Source organism: Cercospora kikuchii (assembly GCF_019650295.1).
Source record: "Cercospora kikuchii DNA, contig_00009, whole genome shotgun sequence".
Classification (NCBI taxonomy): domain Eukaryota; kingdom Fungi; phylum Ascomycota; class Dothideomycetes; order Mycosphaerellales; family Mycosphaerellaceae; genus Cercospora; species Cercospora kikuchii.
This window is the reverse complement of record NW_025408590.1, coordinates 1,922,092-1,936,407: the sequence shown is the minus strand read 5'-3', so window position 1 is coordinate 1,936,407 and position 14,316 is coordinate 1,922,092. Positions and strand designations below refer to the sequence as shown.

At 55.5% G+C, this 14,316-nt stretch overlaps 4 protein-coding genes across 5 annotated transcripts; 2 read left to right on the top strand and 2 right to left on the bottom strand.

Moving 5' to 3' along the window:
* Positions 1-2,780: 2,780 nt before the first annotated feature.
* On the bottom strand, positions 2,781-8,593 carry CKM354_001286500 (cation-transporting P-type ATPase PCA1; the record flags this gene model as incomplete). The annotated part of the gene is made up of 9 exons (XM_044808398.1): positions 2,781-3,839; positions 3,896-4,313; positions 4,359-5,005; positions 5,082-6,604; positions 6,700-6,819; positions 7,154-7,355; positions 7,961-8,091; positions 8,148-8,264; positions 8,326-8,593. The coding sequence occupies 9 exons, from the start codon at positions 8,591-8,593 to the stop codon at positions 2,781-2,783; spliced, it is 4,485 nt and encodes a 1,494-aa protein (XP_044664333.1).
* A 582-nt stretch (positions 8,594-9,175) lies between these two features.
* CKM354_001286400 (uncharacterized protein) lies at positions 9,176-9,931 on the top strand (the record flags this gene model as incomplete). The annotated part of the gene is made up of 1 exon (XM_044808397.1): positions 9,176-9,931. One exon carries the CDS (start codon positions 9,176-9,178, stop codon positions 9,929-9,931), a length of 756 nt encoding a protein of 251 aa, XP_044664332.1.
* Positions 9,932-10,128: 197 nt separating this feature from the next.
* Positions 10,129-11,820, bottom strand: CKM354_001286300 (uncharacterized protein; the record flags this gene model as incomplete). Its single annotated transcript, XM_044808396.1, has 1 exon — positions 10,129-11,820. The coding sequence occupies one exon, from the start codon at positions 11,818-11,820 to the stop codon at positions 10,129-10,131; it is 1,692 nt and encodes a 563-aa protein (XP_044664331.1).
* Positions 11,821-12,890: 1,070 nt separating this feature from the next.
* CKM354_001286200 (uncharacterized protein) lies at positions 12,891-14,008 on the top strand (the record flags this gene model as incomplete). Of its 2 annotated transcripts, XM_044808394.1 has the most annotated exons (5): positions 12,891-12,921; positions 13,050-13,253; positions 13,321-13,422; positions 13,496-13,617; positions 13,670-14,008. In XM_044808394.1, the coding sequence occupies 5 exons, from the start codon at positions 12,891-12,893 to the stop codon at positions 14,006-14,008; spliced, it is 798 nt and encodes a 265-aa protein (XP_044664329.1). The 2 variants fall into 2 exon arrangements, with proteins under 2 accessions (XP_044664329.1, XP_044664330.1); XM_044808395.1 differs by lacking the exon at positions 12,891-12,921 and having other exon boundaries at positions 12,965-13,253.
* Positions 14,009-14,316: the final 308 nt, after the last annotated feature.

Here is a 14,316-nt window from a genome sequence, read left to right as displayed (position 1 = left end):
CTGAGTCTCGGGACGGCGGCCTCAATCACGAAAAGAATCGTAGCAGGACGTATTGACTCGTGGACCGCAAAATTCTGCGAGGCCACACGATGACAGAAATTTTGACTTTGCCACTCTGCCACCTGTCTTGCTTGACGGCACACAAATGCTACAAGCCCCTGTACAGGTTCGCGTCTTCTGTACTATCCAACTCGATCCGCCTTCGATCACTTCTACCAAAGATTCCTCTCGCGACCGTACGAAAACAGAAGTTCAAAATCCACAACTCCAGCCACTCAAGACCACTTCTAATACCGACTCTACCCAAAATGAATCTCAAGAATCTCTTGCTGCTTGTGCTTGGCGCTCTCGTGACTTCAGCGTCGGCACGTACCAAGAGGAAAGTTTGGTCGTCGGAGACCCACACCGCCAACGCCCTGGAGCTCACACAATGCGTTACGGAAATGGAAGCAATGCTGACAGCACGCCCTAAATGTAAGCCCATCTTCCATCTCATAGTTGAGTTCGTTCTTCAGGAATGTATGCTTACGCCAGATCTAGCACAACGCTTCATGGGCTACCAGTGCGGAGATAGATGGTACCAATAGGGCACCCAATACCAAGATATGCCAAAGACGAACTTCTTCGTCTTCAAAAAATGCAAAGACGACATCATCGACGCTGCTATGCATTCCAAAGATTGGTCCAATTGCTACGTCTACGGCGAATGGGGTGGTAGGGCCATAGCCTGGTCGCCGTTGGGCCACAGAGCGACTTTCAAGGGTGATCACTCGCCTAGAAAGTGGCCTACGGAGGGCGAGGAATGAGCCGTGGGTGCGTAGGATGAGGGTACAGTCTCATGAGGTGGTTTTAGATACTGCCTCTACAAGGTCGTTGACCAGATGTAGCCAGTCCTCATTGCGGCAAAGTGGTAGGAGTGCTGACAGTTCCGAGATAGTATGCCAGATGGGCATTATAGTCAAAGCCCTGTCTTCGCAGTGCTGTTCCTCGCAAGCAACCATTTACCCCCGCCTTACGAATAGCTGCTTCCAATAACGCTAGCACGAATCTCTTTGTCACTCCTCGCTCAAAGCATCGACGTTGCGTCGACACTTGTGACAGAGACAAGTCCCGCCATTCTCTCGTTCTGCCGCGAAGTATACATTCCTTCCTGCTGCTCTTGGCCCACTTCGTTCGGCTTAGACTGAAACGTCTGAAAGAGACCAGCCTGCCGGATCTTTCGCTCTGACGAGAAGCCGATGTAGTCTCTTGCTACCTCATCGATCACTGTGTTGGCCTTGTGTCGACACTGGTGGCAGAGACGCCTTCAGCTACTTTGTGGTCCTCGCACGAGCTTTGAGTAAATTCTTGCTTCTGAGGACTCTACTTGTGGCCCTGAAAGCTGACGATGGATCGGGGGTGGTTGCACTGACGCCTGAGTTTCCATCCAGCGTGGTCCCGGCTCAGCTAACTGCAGCATCAAGCCGTCATACAGTCGCCCGATCATCGTTGGTACTGTTGGCTGCCCGGCGGAGTTTCCTGGTATCCGTATTTGATTTCGTCTCAGATTCCGTACGCCTTGGTTCCAATGACTCCCTCGCCTTCTTGTTGGCAAGCACATCCACTCCCTTTGACAGTAGCTTGTCGCCGGCTTGCTCAACGACAGGTTCCTCAGCATCTATGGCTGCGTGCCTCTGGTGCTTGATCACATTCCAACGCACCCAACAAAGCCCACTCGGACGTCAGATCTCCCCAGACGTCTATCTGTTCGATCGGTGATTGAAGGAAAGAGAGAGTACTGTGTTTCATGACTCAGGTTTTCTGGCTGTAGAAGCCTTGGCCAGCAATGCCCGGGAAGTACACGAATCGGAAACCCTGGCTGCACGCTCGAGCTCTCCATAAGTGCTCACTCGAAAGCCGAGCATACATTAAGCATACAGGCGTGTATGTTCCCTGCTCCGAGACTTGCAATCAGCCCATGTCTCCACTGCTTGGCTGCGAAAATCATTGCACTTCTCATCCAACTCAGGGAGCAGAGAGAACCTCGTCTGTTTAGAGATAACCAAAGATGGGCCTGATCGCTCGCGTTTGTTTTCAGCACAGGTAGATGGGTCTCCTAGAAATTCTTACGACACAATGCCCATCGCAGCGAGGCTCGGATCTTGAGAAGCCTCTATTCCTCTAGAGAAGGAATATGCTTTTCGAAGACTCTTCGAATTATGAAACGCTGCACCAGACCGCCAAGCACGTTATCGTCTCCGGCAAAAGCATTATGTGTCTAAGCGGGATGGATCAGTCGCTCCCTGCGCATTCATCAGTGCGGACCAGCAGGTATCATCGCGCTACTCTTCCCTGTTCCTTGCTGCATTGCATAAGCAAGACATATGCTCGACAAGGTCACAGTCGTACTGTTGACACAAATCGTGGAAGCCTGCGCAGTGCAACTTGACATATCCGTCTGTATACATCATCAGCCAGCTTGACCATGATCTTTACTTCTTTCTATCCGCATACCACACATCTTACCTCCGGAAAGGGAAAGCAGAAATTAGGAGAAACACTGCGTAGTCCTACGCCTGGAGGACTCGATTGCTCTTTCGATCCACGCCTCCACCTTGCGCAGCGTAGCTAAAGCGCTTTGTCTCGACAAGTGCGATAGTTATGGGCTCAAGTTCGTGACAGAGGTCACAACGTGGGCATATTTCCGAGTTTCCATTTCTGTGTCCGCGACTGGTCCTCCACACACAATCCATACACCCCCAACCCCTCTTCCTCTCTCTACCCGTTCTTTTCTCCTCTCATCACCACATCAAACTCCATCCCGCCACTACCACAGGTAACACACTGACCACTTCACCTAATCCCGCATACGCCGGTGGGATCCTCACCTTTACCAAAGCTCCCGAGGCCAGCAAAATAGCCAGAACATTGTACACAGCTGACCAGACAAAATTGAATACGATGCGCCGGAACGAACGCTTCGAAATGTCAAGGAAAGACTCGATTCCGGTGAGAGGATGATGGGTGCCGAGAAGGGTGACGTCGCACACGGACTGGGTGACAGCGCTTGCAGTGCCCGCAGAGGAAGAAGAGGTAGTCGAAGAAGAGGAGGCGGCGATCTGCATTCCGACATTTGCTTGGGCGACGGCGACAGCATCGTTTGTGCCGTCTCCACAAAAGAGGACGATTCGGTTTTCGCGTTGCAGAGCTTCAACGTACTCTTTCTTCTGTGCTGGGCTACATTGGGCGCGAACGAGCGACAGATCGACTCCGACTGCTGTGGCAATGGCGTGTACGGCTTTCTGGTTGTCTCCGCTGAGGATGTGGCAGCGGAGGCGGCGAGCGGAGAGAGACGTGATGACTGAGTGGGCTTCGGGTCGGAGAGTGCTTTGCAAACCGTAGGCGAGGACGAGCTTGTTGTCGATGGAAATGCAGAATGCGGTGAGGCCTTGATCTAAGATACTGATCACAGCTGGGTTGTCTGTAACTCCAAGCCATCGCGGATTGCCTGCTTGTACCTGACGGCCTTGCCAGGTGCATTGAATACCAGACCCAGGAAGAGATTGCACGCCCTCCACTTTGACGGCGGGCACCAGCTGATCCTGCAAATGTTTGCTGATGGCGACCGAGACGGGATGGTTGTTGTCCGTGACGAGAGCCTTAGCCAGAACAACAATGAGGTCTTTCGAAATAGCCGGAGCAGGCTGCGAGTATTCATGCACAACGGCCAGGTCAGCCAAAGTCAAAGTTCCTGTCTTGTCGAATACTACGTCAGTCGTCTTGTAGCCTCGCTCCAATGCATCTACACTTTTGATCGCCACACCAGAGCGAGCAGCGACGCCTCCGGCAATGACCAGGACCTGGAAGCAGTCAATTGAAGAACACCCGATATAATCGCATGACCACAAATGCGTACCATCGGAACAGCGAGACCAAGAGCACAAGGACAAGCTATCGCAAGCACAGCGATGGCATAAGTGATGGCTGTGCCGACGGCGCCTCCCCCAGCCTCATCGCGAACGGTTAGAGCGACGGCAATCCATATGCCGAAAGTGATCAACGAGATAGTGCAGACCACCGGAATAAACCATGAGGCCACCTTATCGGCAAGATCCTGGACTCGCGGCTTAGCTCCGAGGGCAGCCTGAACAAGATTCTTGATGTCGGAAATACTGTTGGAATTCGGCAAACGCATGATTTTGACATCAAGTATAGTACTGCCATTGATCGTTCCCGCAATCACTGCGTTGCCTTCCGATTTGGTGACAGGCTCGCTTTCTCCGGTGTACATCGATTCGTCAACGGCACCGGATCCAGCCACGACTACACCATCTCTGCTCATGGTCAGCGGAGTCGGCAGAAAAGAGATGGGAACTTACGTGACGATTGAGGTATGCGCAGGCACACGAATGAGGTCTCCAAACTGCAACATTCGTGCATCAATCTCCTCCGTCCGTCCATCGCCGTGCAGCAGGAGCGCCGACTCGCGTTGCAGAGACGACATCGAGACAGCGGAGACAGCGCGCACGCGTGCCGCTGCAGCCATGAGCCGGCCCAAAAGAACCAATGTGATCAACAACGAGCTGGTCTCAAAGAAAGCCTCTTCCTCCAATTCAATCCCTGCCTCGGCAAGTGCAAAAGCAACAACAGAATATCCATAGGCAGCCGTGATGCTGATCACAATCAGCATATCCATCTCCACAACTTTGCTAAAGATCAAGGACTTGAGAGCACCGACGTAGAATTCGGGGATGGCGACAGCCTGAACGAAGGTGGCGAGAATGAGTGATACAATTTGTCGCGTCTGCGCTGGCACTGGATTCTCTGACCAGGACAGGACGACCACGGGGATAGTGAAGAGCGCGGAGACCAAAGTTGCCAACGCCATAGACCGGAGACGCTTTTGGCCCTCGCAATGTGCTGCATCAGGCTCAGGTGGTGCCAATTCACCTCCCTGTGGCATCAAGCTACGGGCGCCGGCGACTCGTGGATCGTAGGCGACTCGATATTTGTTCTTGCCTTTGACCTGCGCGACCATCACATCGTTAGTAGATTATTTTTCGGGTTGCGAACATTTAATGCTCGCAGCAACATACACGCACCTTTTCGAAAGATTCCAGCCCAAGGTAGTCCTCCCGCTCATACGCTTCGGCGGCTTCCTTGCTGAGAAGCACGTCGAACGTTTGGAAAGCAGCCCCAATTCGTCCCAGCTTGAAACCCGTCCGCTTCTCGATAAGCGGCAAGACTTCTTCCACAGAACCATGGGCAGGATCAAAATCGAACGCAGCCATGCCCGACACAAACGTGACATGTGGGTTCGATATACCTGGAATGTCGCCCAAGACATTGAGCATCTTTTTGCTACACCCGGTGCAAGTCATACCGGTGACACTGAGTGCCACGTGGTCCTTTACCGGCGAGATCTCAATGTCCACGTTGCCAGACTTGTCTTTCACAGGAACGCTCTGGACGACCGAAGCGACCTTGCAGTCATCGTCCACGGCGCAGGAGCTCTCGATGCATCCAGCCTTTGTGGTGAAACAGCAGTCGTCCTCACACCCGGCGCCAGATTTTGCCAATGTCTTGGGGACGGGCTCTTGGGCTCGCTTGTGCGCGTTGCACGGCGAGCCTTCCTCGCAGCAGCAGCAGAAGTCGAACTCCTCGATCATCCTGCGGCACAGGCATTGACCGAGACGCAGCAAGGCCTCGAAACGCTGCATGGCCGACTGCAACTGATCCAGACAAGCCGATGCCGGGCTGCTGGGCGCATCGTCCTCGACCTCGTCGCAGCAACTATCAGAGCATTTCGGTGCTTTCGCAGTATTCGTAGTAGAGGTCTCGCAGCACGAGCTCTTGGAATTGTCCTTGTTGACACACGGCTTCTGTGCATCAGTGTCTGCTTTTCCGGCACAGCATCCGCTCGAAGGAGTATTCTCGATGGTGCTCTCGCTGAGTTCAATGCAACAGTCCGACTTGCAGCCCATCTCCGTCTTGTCGTTCAGCTTCTCATCGCAGCAGGAAGTGTTCTTGGAACGTGCCTCAGCACCGCAGCACCCTCCCAGCTCGCGATCTTGCTCCTTTGCCTGCTTCTGAGCTCCACAGCACGACATCTCGCAACTCTCGTCTTCTACCTTGTTGTTGACTGTTCCGTCGCGGGACATGGCATCGTTGCAGCCCGCTTTGTCGCCACAGCAGCCACTCGCAGCAAAGACTTCAGTCTTCGACTCACCCGCAGGGCCACAACAACCAGTGTCGCGGGCAATGTCTCCCTTGTCAGTTCCTTTCTTGCCGCAGCAGCCATCGTCTTCACCAGCACAGCTCTTCTCCACCACCTCTTGACCACCACAGCATTCATCGGCACGGACGACCTTCGCGTCATCCTTCTTCTCAACACCACAACATCCCATCTCACAGCTCGTGTTCACTTTCTCCACAACTTTCTCTTCACAGCACCCCTCACCACAACCCATCTCTTTCACTACCTCATTCTTCTTCACTTCCTGATCAGCACCACACTTCACACCACAACATCCTCCGCTCTTCCCGCCATCTTGGCCTTCATTCGCATTCAATCCGCTGTTATCAATCTCCTTCAGATGTTTTGCAATTCGCTCCAAACAACTCTCTGTGCCAGCACATCAGATACACGTTCAGGTCGAGCATCTCTCTCGCTCAACATCTCAACTCAGTCGAGATAAGAGGAAGAGGAAGGAAGCGTACCATCACATGCCCTCCTTCCTCTCACTCCCTTTCCCTTTCCCAATCTCTTCCTCACACTACTGCCGCCGCCATTTCCAGTGCTGCCATTGCCATTCCCAGCACAACTCGAAGATGTCTGAGCTGCGGCAGAGAAAGAGCAGGGCATGCGTGCTCGCTGCGCGTATTCTCACGCGCTGGATCGGGCGTTGAAATTCGTCCAGCGGTGAATGTTGTGAGTAAATTTTGACGCGAGAAGTGAAAGAAGAGGGAAGTCAATGGCGTGGGCAGAAAGTGAGGGTCGGATGATAAGATACGCCACGCCCGCATTGCACAAGTGCGGAGGCGGAGGCGGCAGGCGTGGGCCCGGGTTGAAGCATGGGTGTTCAAGTGTGAGGGTTGGAGGCCGGATGATCCGGATAGATCGCGAGATGACAGGGCCGCTTGTACAAGGGAGAGCGGACGTGAAGCAACTTACAGCGAGGCTTGGGAAGAGAAGGAGGTTCATGTGAGAAAGACACACCAGCACGGAGCTTTGCTTGAGCGACTTTGGTCTTGTCATCCGTGGCCTCGGCAGCGTCCGCCTTCTCCGAGATCTCCTCCCTCCCGACCGCACCGCACCGCTCCGCTCGCCAAAGCCCATCTCTCGTCTCGACGTCCTCGCCGTCCCGCTCCGCGTCCTGAAAGCACCCTCCGATCTTTCCGCGCCCCTGCTCCGCGGCCCTCCCAGCATCGCGGTCGAGAGCACGTCTCGGATCGCTCCGCCTCAAATGCTGCGCGATGCTTTTCCGCACCGCTCGAGGACGCCTGGGCTACGGAAGAGCGGCGCATGTGGAAGCACCCTCTTGATCGAATGAGTGACGCAGGATGGTCGTCCTACGCGGGAAAGGAAAGGAAGGCCGCCGGCACGCGGCTCAGGCACGGTGCTGCACCGCCCGGACGATGTCGGGGTGCGTCCGCTTCCACTCTTGCGGTGCCATGGGCAGCCAGCGGTGGAATGCAGTCGTCAACAACGCTCCGTAGTCTTTACACACGTGTGTCACCCCCCACCCGTGCGTTGCGTCGCTGTTCACTCGGCCCGGATCGGAGCCTTCCAGCGCCGTGTCGCCGCAGCACATCACCGCTTGGCGAAGGTAGTCGAAGCAATGGAGGATGTGCTCCTCTGCACGCTCCGACACCGCCGCCGCGTCGCGCCGCAGCGTCCGGTATCCATCGAGCATGTGTTCCTGGCATGCCCCCGCCCCGGTCAGCCTCCGATCCCGCTCCGCAGCGTGAGCGCGCTTACCAGACAGTGCAGTTGGTGGAACACGGCCATCCCGTACACATCCTCCACGTCTCCTTCCACGCGAGGGATCCTCAGCGGCGCCGGCAGGTCGTCCGCGGCATGGTGGGGCACCTGGGAGAAGCCACCGCCGTCTAGCGGTCGTCAGCTGGGGCGCACCGCCCTGTCCCACCGCACCCGCGGCACCCACCTGGAAAGAGCGAGCTCCACGCCTCCCGCATCGTCTCGGTGCTTCCCGCCTGCGACGAGTTGCTCTCGGTGGCGACGAAGCGTGCATCACGCTGGAACACCGTCTTTCGCAACGCTACTACGACACCGTCAGCAGTTGCCTCGCCGCGCCAAGAACGGGCGACCCATCAGAGCCGTACCGGTGGCGATGTTCCCTGTCACGTCTTCTGCGAGCGATGGTGCGCGCGGTCCTCGCGATCCGGCCATCACGACCAGCGTGAGCCCGAGAGCGAGGTTGCACAGTCCACTGACGAGGAGGGCAATGACCAAATGCGAGGGCTTGTGTCGTCGCTCGGGCATCCGTATGTTCGGCGGATCGTCATGGCGCCATGTCAACTGGTGGGCGACTGGCGACACGACACGGAGGGGAAGGTACTCCCGACGGAACAGCTTCTGTGATGGGACCATGACGGCTGCCAGCTCGAGCCATCGGTGGAGGACGATGCGCCCTATACAATGGCCTGGCCGCAACCACAGCACGAGCAATCTCTGGCCAAGGTGCTGCGCGCTGCTCTTTTGCATCCGTCAGCTGAGCTGGACTGCGCCTGGCAAACTGGCGACCTGGGCCGAAGTTACTCGCGGATCGTGGCATGGGTTGGGGTGGACCCGACCGCACGCGGAAACATCGTTGGAGCACCTCGAGTACAGCTGGTCCTGCTTGTCTCGTCACGCCAAGTCCCCCAGCCCTGTGAAGGAATCTTCGTGACTTTGCAGGATCCGCCGTTGCATCGCATCGATCGAGCCGCCTCCCACGCATGAGAGTTCGACACCCGGGGAAGTCCAGGGCTAAACAGCACGCCAGATTCCTTCCTTGCACGACCCTAGTCGCGACGCAGGAACCTCGTTTTGCTGCTGCTTCGCTGCATCGCAGTGACGGGCCAAGGCCTCGCCCTGCCTGACACAGCGGGCTCCACCTGCTCGGTCCACGCATAAATGAGCGACGATCGATGGTGTTCGACTGGAACTACTCCCCCGGCACCGTTGGTCGCCATGCTTCACCATCACTTTCGAAATATTGGAGTGCTGCCAGACGTCGTTGACGAATATGCGGAGGTCAAGCACCAAGACGCCGAGGGCGACACTTACGACCATCTCCCAGCTGCTCGCTACGGCAAAGACAAGCATTGGAAAAACTGGCTCGTCAAAGTCGCACTTTGCGCACTCGCCGTGTGGGGCTCCGTCAACATCATCTGGCATCTATGGGACGCTCTTCGCGCTCGTCCACAAGACCTGTCGTGCACATGCGGGAATTCGATTGCCGAAGCAAAGAAGAACCACTGTCGCTACGATCCTCTGCAGCTCGGCTGGGCGCCTCCACACTGTCGAGACGACGAGGTCACAGATGCATTCCGTCACGCGGCGCCCGCCATCTTTGGTCACAGATGGCCGTACTACGAACGACAAGATGCGAACTCGCCCATGATCGAGGAGCACGATGTCGCAAGGTTTGCAGACACCGGGCAAGTGTACTATACTGTACATGCTCATCACTTGGCGCACTGCATGTACATCTGGATGAAACAGGCTCGGGTGCCGCAGAGCGGAATTGTAATGCCAAAGAGGTTCGGCGGCGACGGCCATGCTGAACACTGTGCCGGTGTGGCCATGATCAACAGTACGCTGGATGCCCTGGTTTCGGTCTCCAGCGTGTCTCTAGACTTGGATGCGCATTCCGAGCAGTCGAAGAAATTTCACACTCTAAAGACCCTTCATGAAGATGTTGACGAGCGTGGAGGGCACTTTTGAGGAGAGATGTGAGGGTACTTCTGGAAAGATGAAGCGATAGGTGAAGGACGATCGAACAAATCGTGTGTTTGCGTTGCGCACTCTACTATTGCACTTTGTCACTAGACAGTCGTCGAGTACATCAATGGCACAATTGTAATCGGCCCCGAAGAGCAACAACTCAATCGCGCTGATTTCACGCTGGCACTTTGGACTCTTCAGGGCGCTGCGTGTGATGTGCGACGTTCCGCGCGTGCTCCTATCAACCGACTCCACTCGAGCAGGAGCCTTAGCAAGTACAGCTCCATATCGATCGGCCTGAGCACTTGCAGAGCCCAACGTCGTGCCGAAGCTGCGATCCAATCGCCGTGAAATTCGTTTGTCAGAAAAAAATCGACCACGTCCCACAGATCTTCTCCGAAGTGATTCGAGATCGGAACATAATGCAGCCACGGCAGCAGGCGAGAATCATGCCACTCGCGGAAAATGGTTGCCTTGAGCACGACAGAGTCAGACGACAGCAAGGAATGGAAGCGTCCGCTGTATGAGTTTCCGTCGATATCGAACAAGTATCGATATGATGACAGAACATGGTCCAAAGACTGCCACGGAAGCACGCGGAAATGGGCATCGAGATAAGAGCATCCTTGGTTGCTGCTTCGAAATGCATCGTCGCGACACCGAACGGTACTGAAGCCCGTGTCCATGTACACTCGTGTGATCTGGACCTTTCGATCCGTGATCGGCATTCCTCTCTCCGCCCAGCCTTGCTGTCGTCCCTCTTTGACGCTGGTCAGGTAGGTAGCATTCGTCAACGCAACGAATCGATGACGGTGAAAGTTCTGCCAGTTTTCGGGGCCGTGTCCACCTCCTGTGTTGGCCCCTCGCCAAAACGCCTTGTTCGATTTCGCTTTCCACGGCGACCGTCGGGAAGCATCAGCATGGTACGCAGGCTCTCGCGACCAGTATATGGAGTCCGGATATCGTATGGCGGTTTCGATTCCTGCGATCTTGGCCGGCGAGAATAAAGGCACCAGCTTTGTCGTGATGTTCAGGCAATTCGGCCGAATCAAGGCACCGTGCACGTGAAGTAACCATGGATGCGAACAGACATCGCCCCAGTGCTGTGGATCGTGTACCACCAGATCCCCAGGGGCAGTGGCGTGCACGCTGATTGTCTTGGGCCGAACACTTTCGACCATCGCCCGTGGCCCGTCGTCCCCTGGAAACACTGCCAAGCTTGAATTCCCCCCGCAAGCGCGCTGCATGATCGCCAGTCGATCTCTTGGGATGGTGAAGAGCGGTGAGTCGTTCAGCCAACGTAGGTTCTGATGGCTGTGCGCAGTCGTGCTAGTGTCTGCGAGAACACGAGGCGATGCATGGCCATTGAACGGTAGGTCAAGATCCGGGAGCGTCTCTGCGATTCGTCCCAGCATTGCTTGCACCTGCAAGCATGGCAGATTGGCGGGCTCGCAAGTGCCGACAACGCTGCCATTTTGGATGAAGTACCCATCGACCAATGGAGATGACGTGGTGGCTACGATGTGGGCCATCGTCCCCAGCTCGTGTGCAGAGTATTTCGAAAATGAGTCCAAGTCCTCGTAGATGGGATCCCAGAAACTCTCCACAACCACAGCATCGTGCTGCACCGCAAGCCGATACCACTCCGCAAATCCTGGAGGTGGGCTTTGATGGCGTCGAAGCATGTATGCCTCCACGGTCGTAGCCAACGTATCCGTGCGTGCTGATATCATCGCCGAGAATGACTTGTTTGCTCGTTCGATGAGCGGCTCGAAACGGTCTTGCAGAAGCCCAGTGGGGTCAGAGGGGTTGGGCTGCTTGGGAAAGCACAAGCGAAACGCCAAAGCTCCGGCGAGAGCCTGGAAAGCGTATCGCCACAGTCGAATCATAGTCTAGCAATTACAATGTACCCAAACCGTCGCGGATGAGTCGACAGTGGTCCAGTTTTCAGGAGAAACGCCGCGCCATCTGCGGAGGTATATGTGAGCCTTCCACGGGGGCGGCGTCCTACAATACCGGGTTCACGCATTAAGCCATGCCACTGATGTCTGTATGACGGCAAGAGGGGGAAGACATAGTGCCATTGTGGAAGCACAGCTGCCATGCAAGGTATTACGTGAATTGGGTATTGCGTTCGGGCCATTAGTGATCGCAATCAACGGCGTGCCTGGGACATAACTCTGTTCTGGAGCCCATGCGTCGTCAGTGTGAAGACATCATGCATGGTATTCCTCGCATCGCATGTGCGTTACAGCCCTTGAACGCTGCGGCTGCACAACGGCAAGTCAAAGCTCGTAAAGCTTGTTCTCTCAACAGCGCTGTCGTACATGATTCACGTTGCACATTGACCTTGCTCGACATTGGGTCATGTTGGGTCCTGGATCTCACTCTAAATGTTGATGGACCGGGGGAGAGGCAGAGAGGGGAATCCTGGATCAGGCGCCCTGGACGAAAGGCTGAAAGTCAAAATCTGGGATTACTCACGCCTTACAGCCGCATCCTGGTCGCAGTTAAGGACTGACTCCACGATCCAGTCAACCAGGTTGTTTTGCACGGCAGAGCTTTGCGATCCTCGCAGATATCCACATATGATACTTATGACAGCGGATGGACATTGCTTCGACATTCACAAGTGCACACCATGCGACTGTCTGGCAGGATCCCTTGTCCCCGGGGGATGCAACGAGACCTGGTGGTATCCACGACAAGCTCAACTTTCGGTGTTCGAAGGTATGTGCCCGTTGATCGGAGCAAGTGTGGCGATCATCAGGCCCCGCCGACGGAAATGTCATCTTCGCTCGCGATGGAAGGTTCGCTCGACGGCAGCTGCAAGCTGTACGTTAGCTTTGATCACAGGAAGGACGGGGATCGACGCTGAGGATTGTAAGTCATGGCGGCTGATCCGCGTGTGCGGAAGCGTCTCGACGTAGAGAGGTGTTCAGGTACGTGGCAGCATGCAATGCGCAGACCCGCCCTCAAATCGTTCGCCGGTCTGTGATGCTACGACAATTTTGCCACCACTACTGCCCCAACATGTTTGGAGCGATACACGACAAATATTCGCACTCCTACACGAGGAAAATGTTTTTGAGCAATTCTACATACGCGCGTCTACCAGAGGAGGAAAGCGAAGAGTGCACGTCCTCGGAACAGACCACTGGCACAGGAGCGAGTCTGTCACGTCGTCTCGCTCATGTAGTGGGCTTCGGCTTTCGAGCCCTGGTACTCCTCATGACGGTCTACGTGGCTGTGACACTGGCCTTGCGTCAAAGCGATTGCCATGCGTCCAGCACCGCAATGACCAATTCCTTTATCCCAGAATGTAAGCAGGAGTCTACAGATGGCTGTGGAGAGATTCACAGCTCGACCAAGACTGAAGTGATCACCAGATCTGCGGCGCGGACCCCAGTTGTTGGTGAAATGGGACGACTACCCCGAATTTGACGGCGGCTCAAAGGCAGCCGACGATGCGTGGGACAGTCTCATGCCACGTAAGTTGTGCTCAACTTGTCCGCGGGATATTTGAGTAGCAGACGCTGACTGCGTCGAACGCTTGCTCAATAGGGGGACGAGGCTATATCGCAATACCCAATCCGGCGCAATACGGTCTCGGGCGAGGCAAGGACAGAGGTGATCCCGACGGCGACATATATGCCATATCTGGATTCCATCAAATGCATTGTTTGGTGAGTACCAAGCTGGCAATCTCCCGACAATAGGCTTTCTAACCTTGCGCAGGGCATCATTCGAGAGGTCTTCCTGGCCCTTCGAAATGATTCTTCCAGCATCGACTTCTCTGCTGCAGTGCATGGTCACCCCCCTTTAGGCGACCATATCAACCACTGTATTCAGTATATACGGCAGGGGATTATGTGCGCTGCCGATCCCACAATCGAGAGTCTCGCGGAAGATGTTGAGCAAGATGGGAGGGTTCGGGTGACCGATCTTGGGTGGGGCAACACCCACGTTTGTCGCAGCTGGGACTCACTGAAGAACTATGCTGCTATGCACACGCATGCACGAGGCGGTGGTCTCGGTGCTAAGGAATATGTTGCAGAGGCTGTGCGGCTATCATGAGAGACCGGCTTCCAGCTGACCAACATCTATTTGTCGTCAGAACGTATGTAGGCACTTCAACCATTGCGTACACGGCCGGGCATTCGCCGCACTCCTTGTTTCCCCTTCCTATATTGACACGAGTTGCCAACTGGCCACCTGCGTCGTAATGCGCGGCTCGCAAGTCGAGTGCCGCGGATAGGAGCTGCACACCATGATGGGACTCGGAACATCAAGCTGATCAGCAATACACGGAACCGTTGACAACGAGGTGTATTCAAAATAAGATGCCAAGTCATGTTCATTTCCGACGCGACAACATGTGGGAT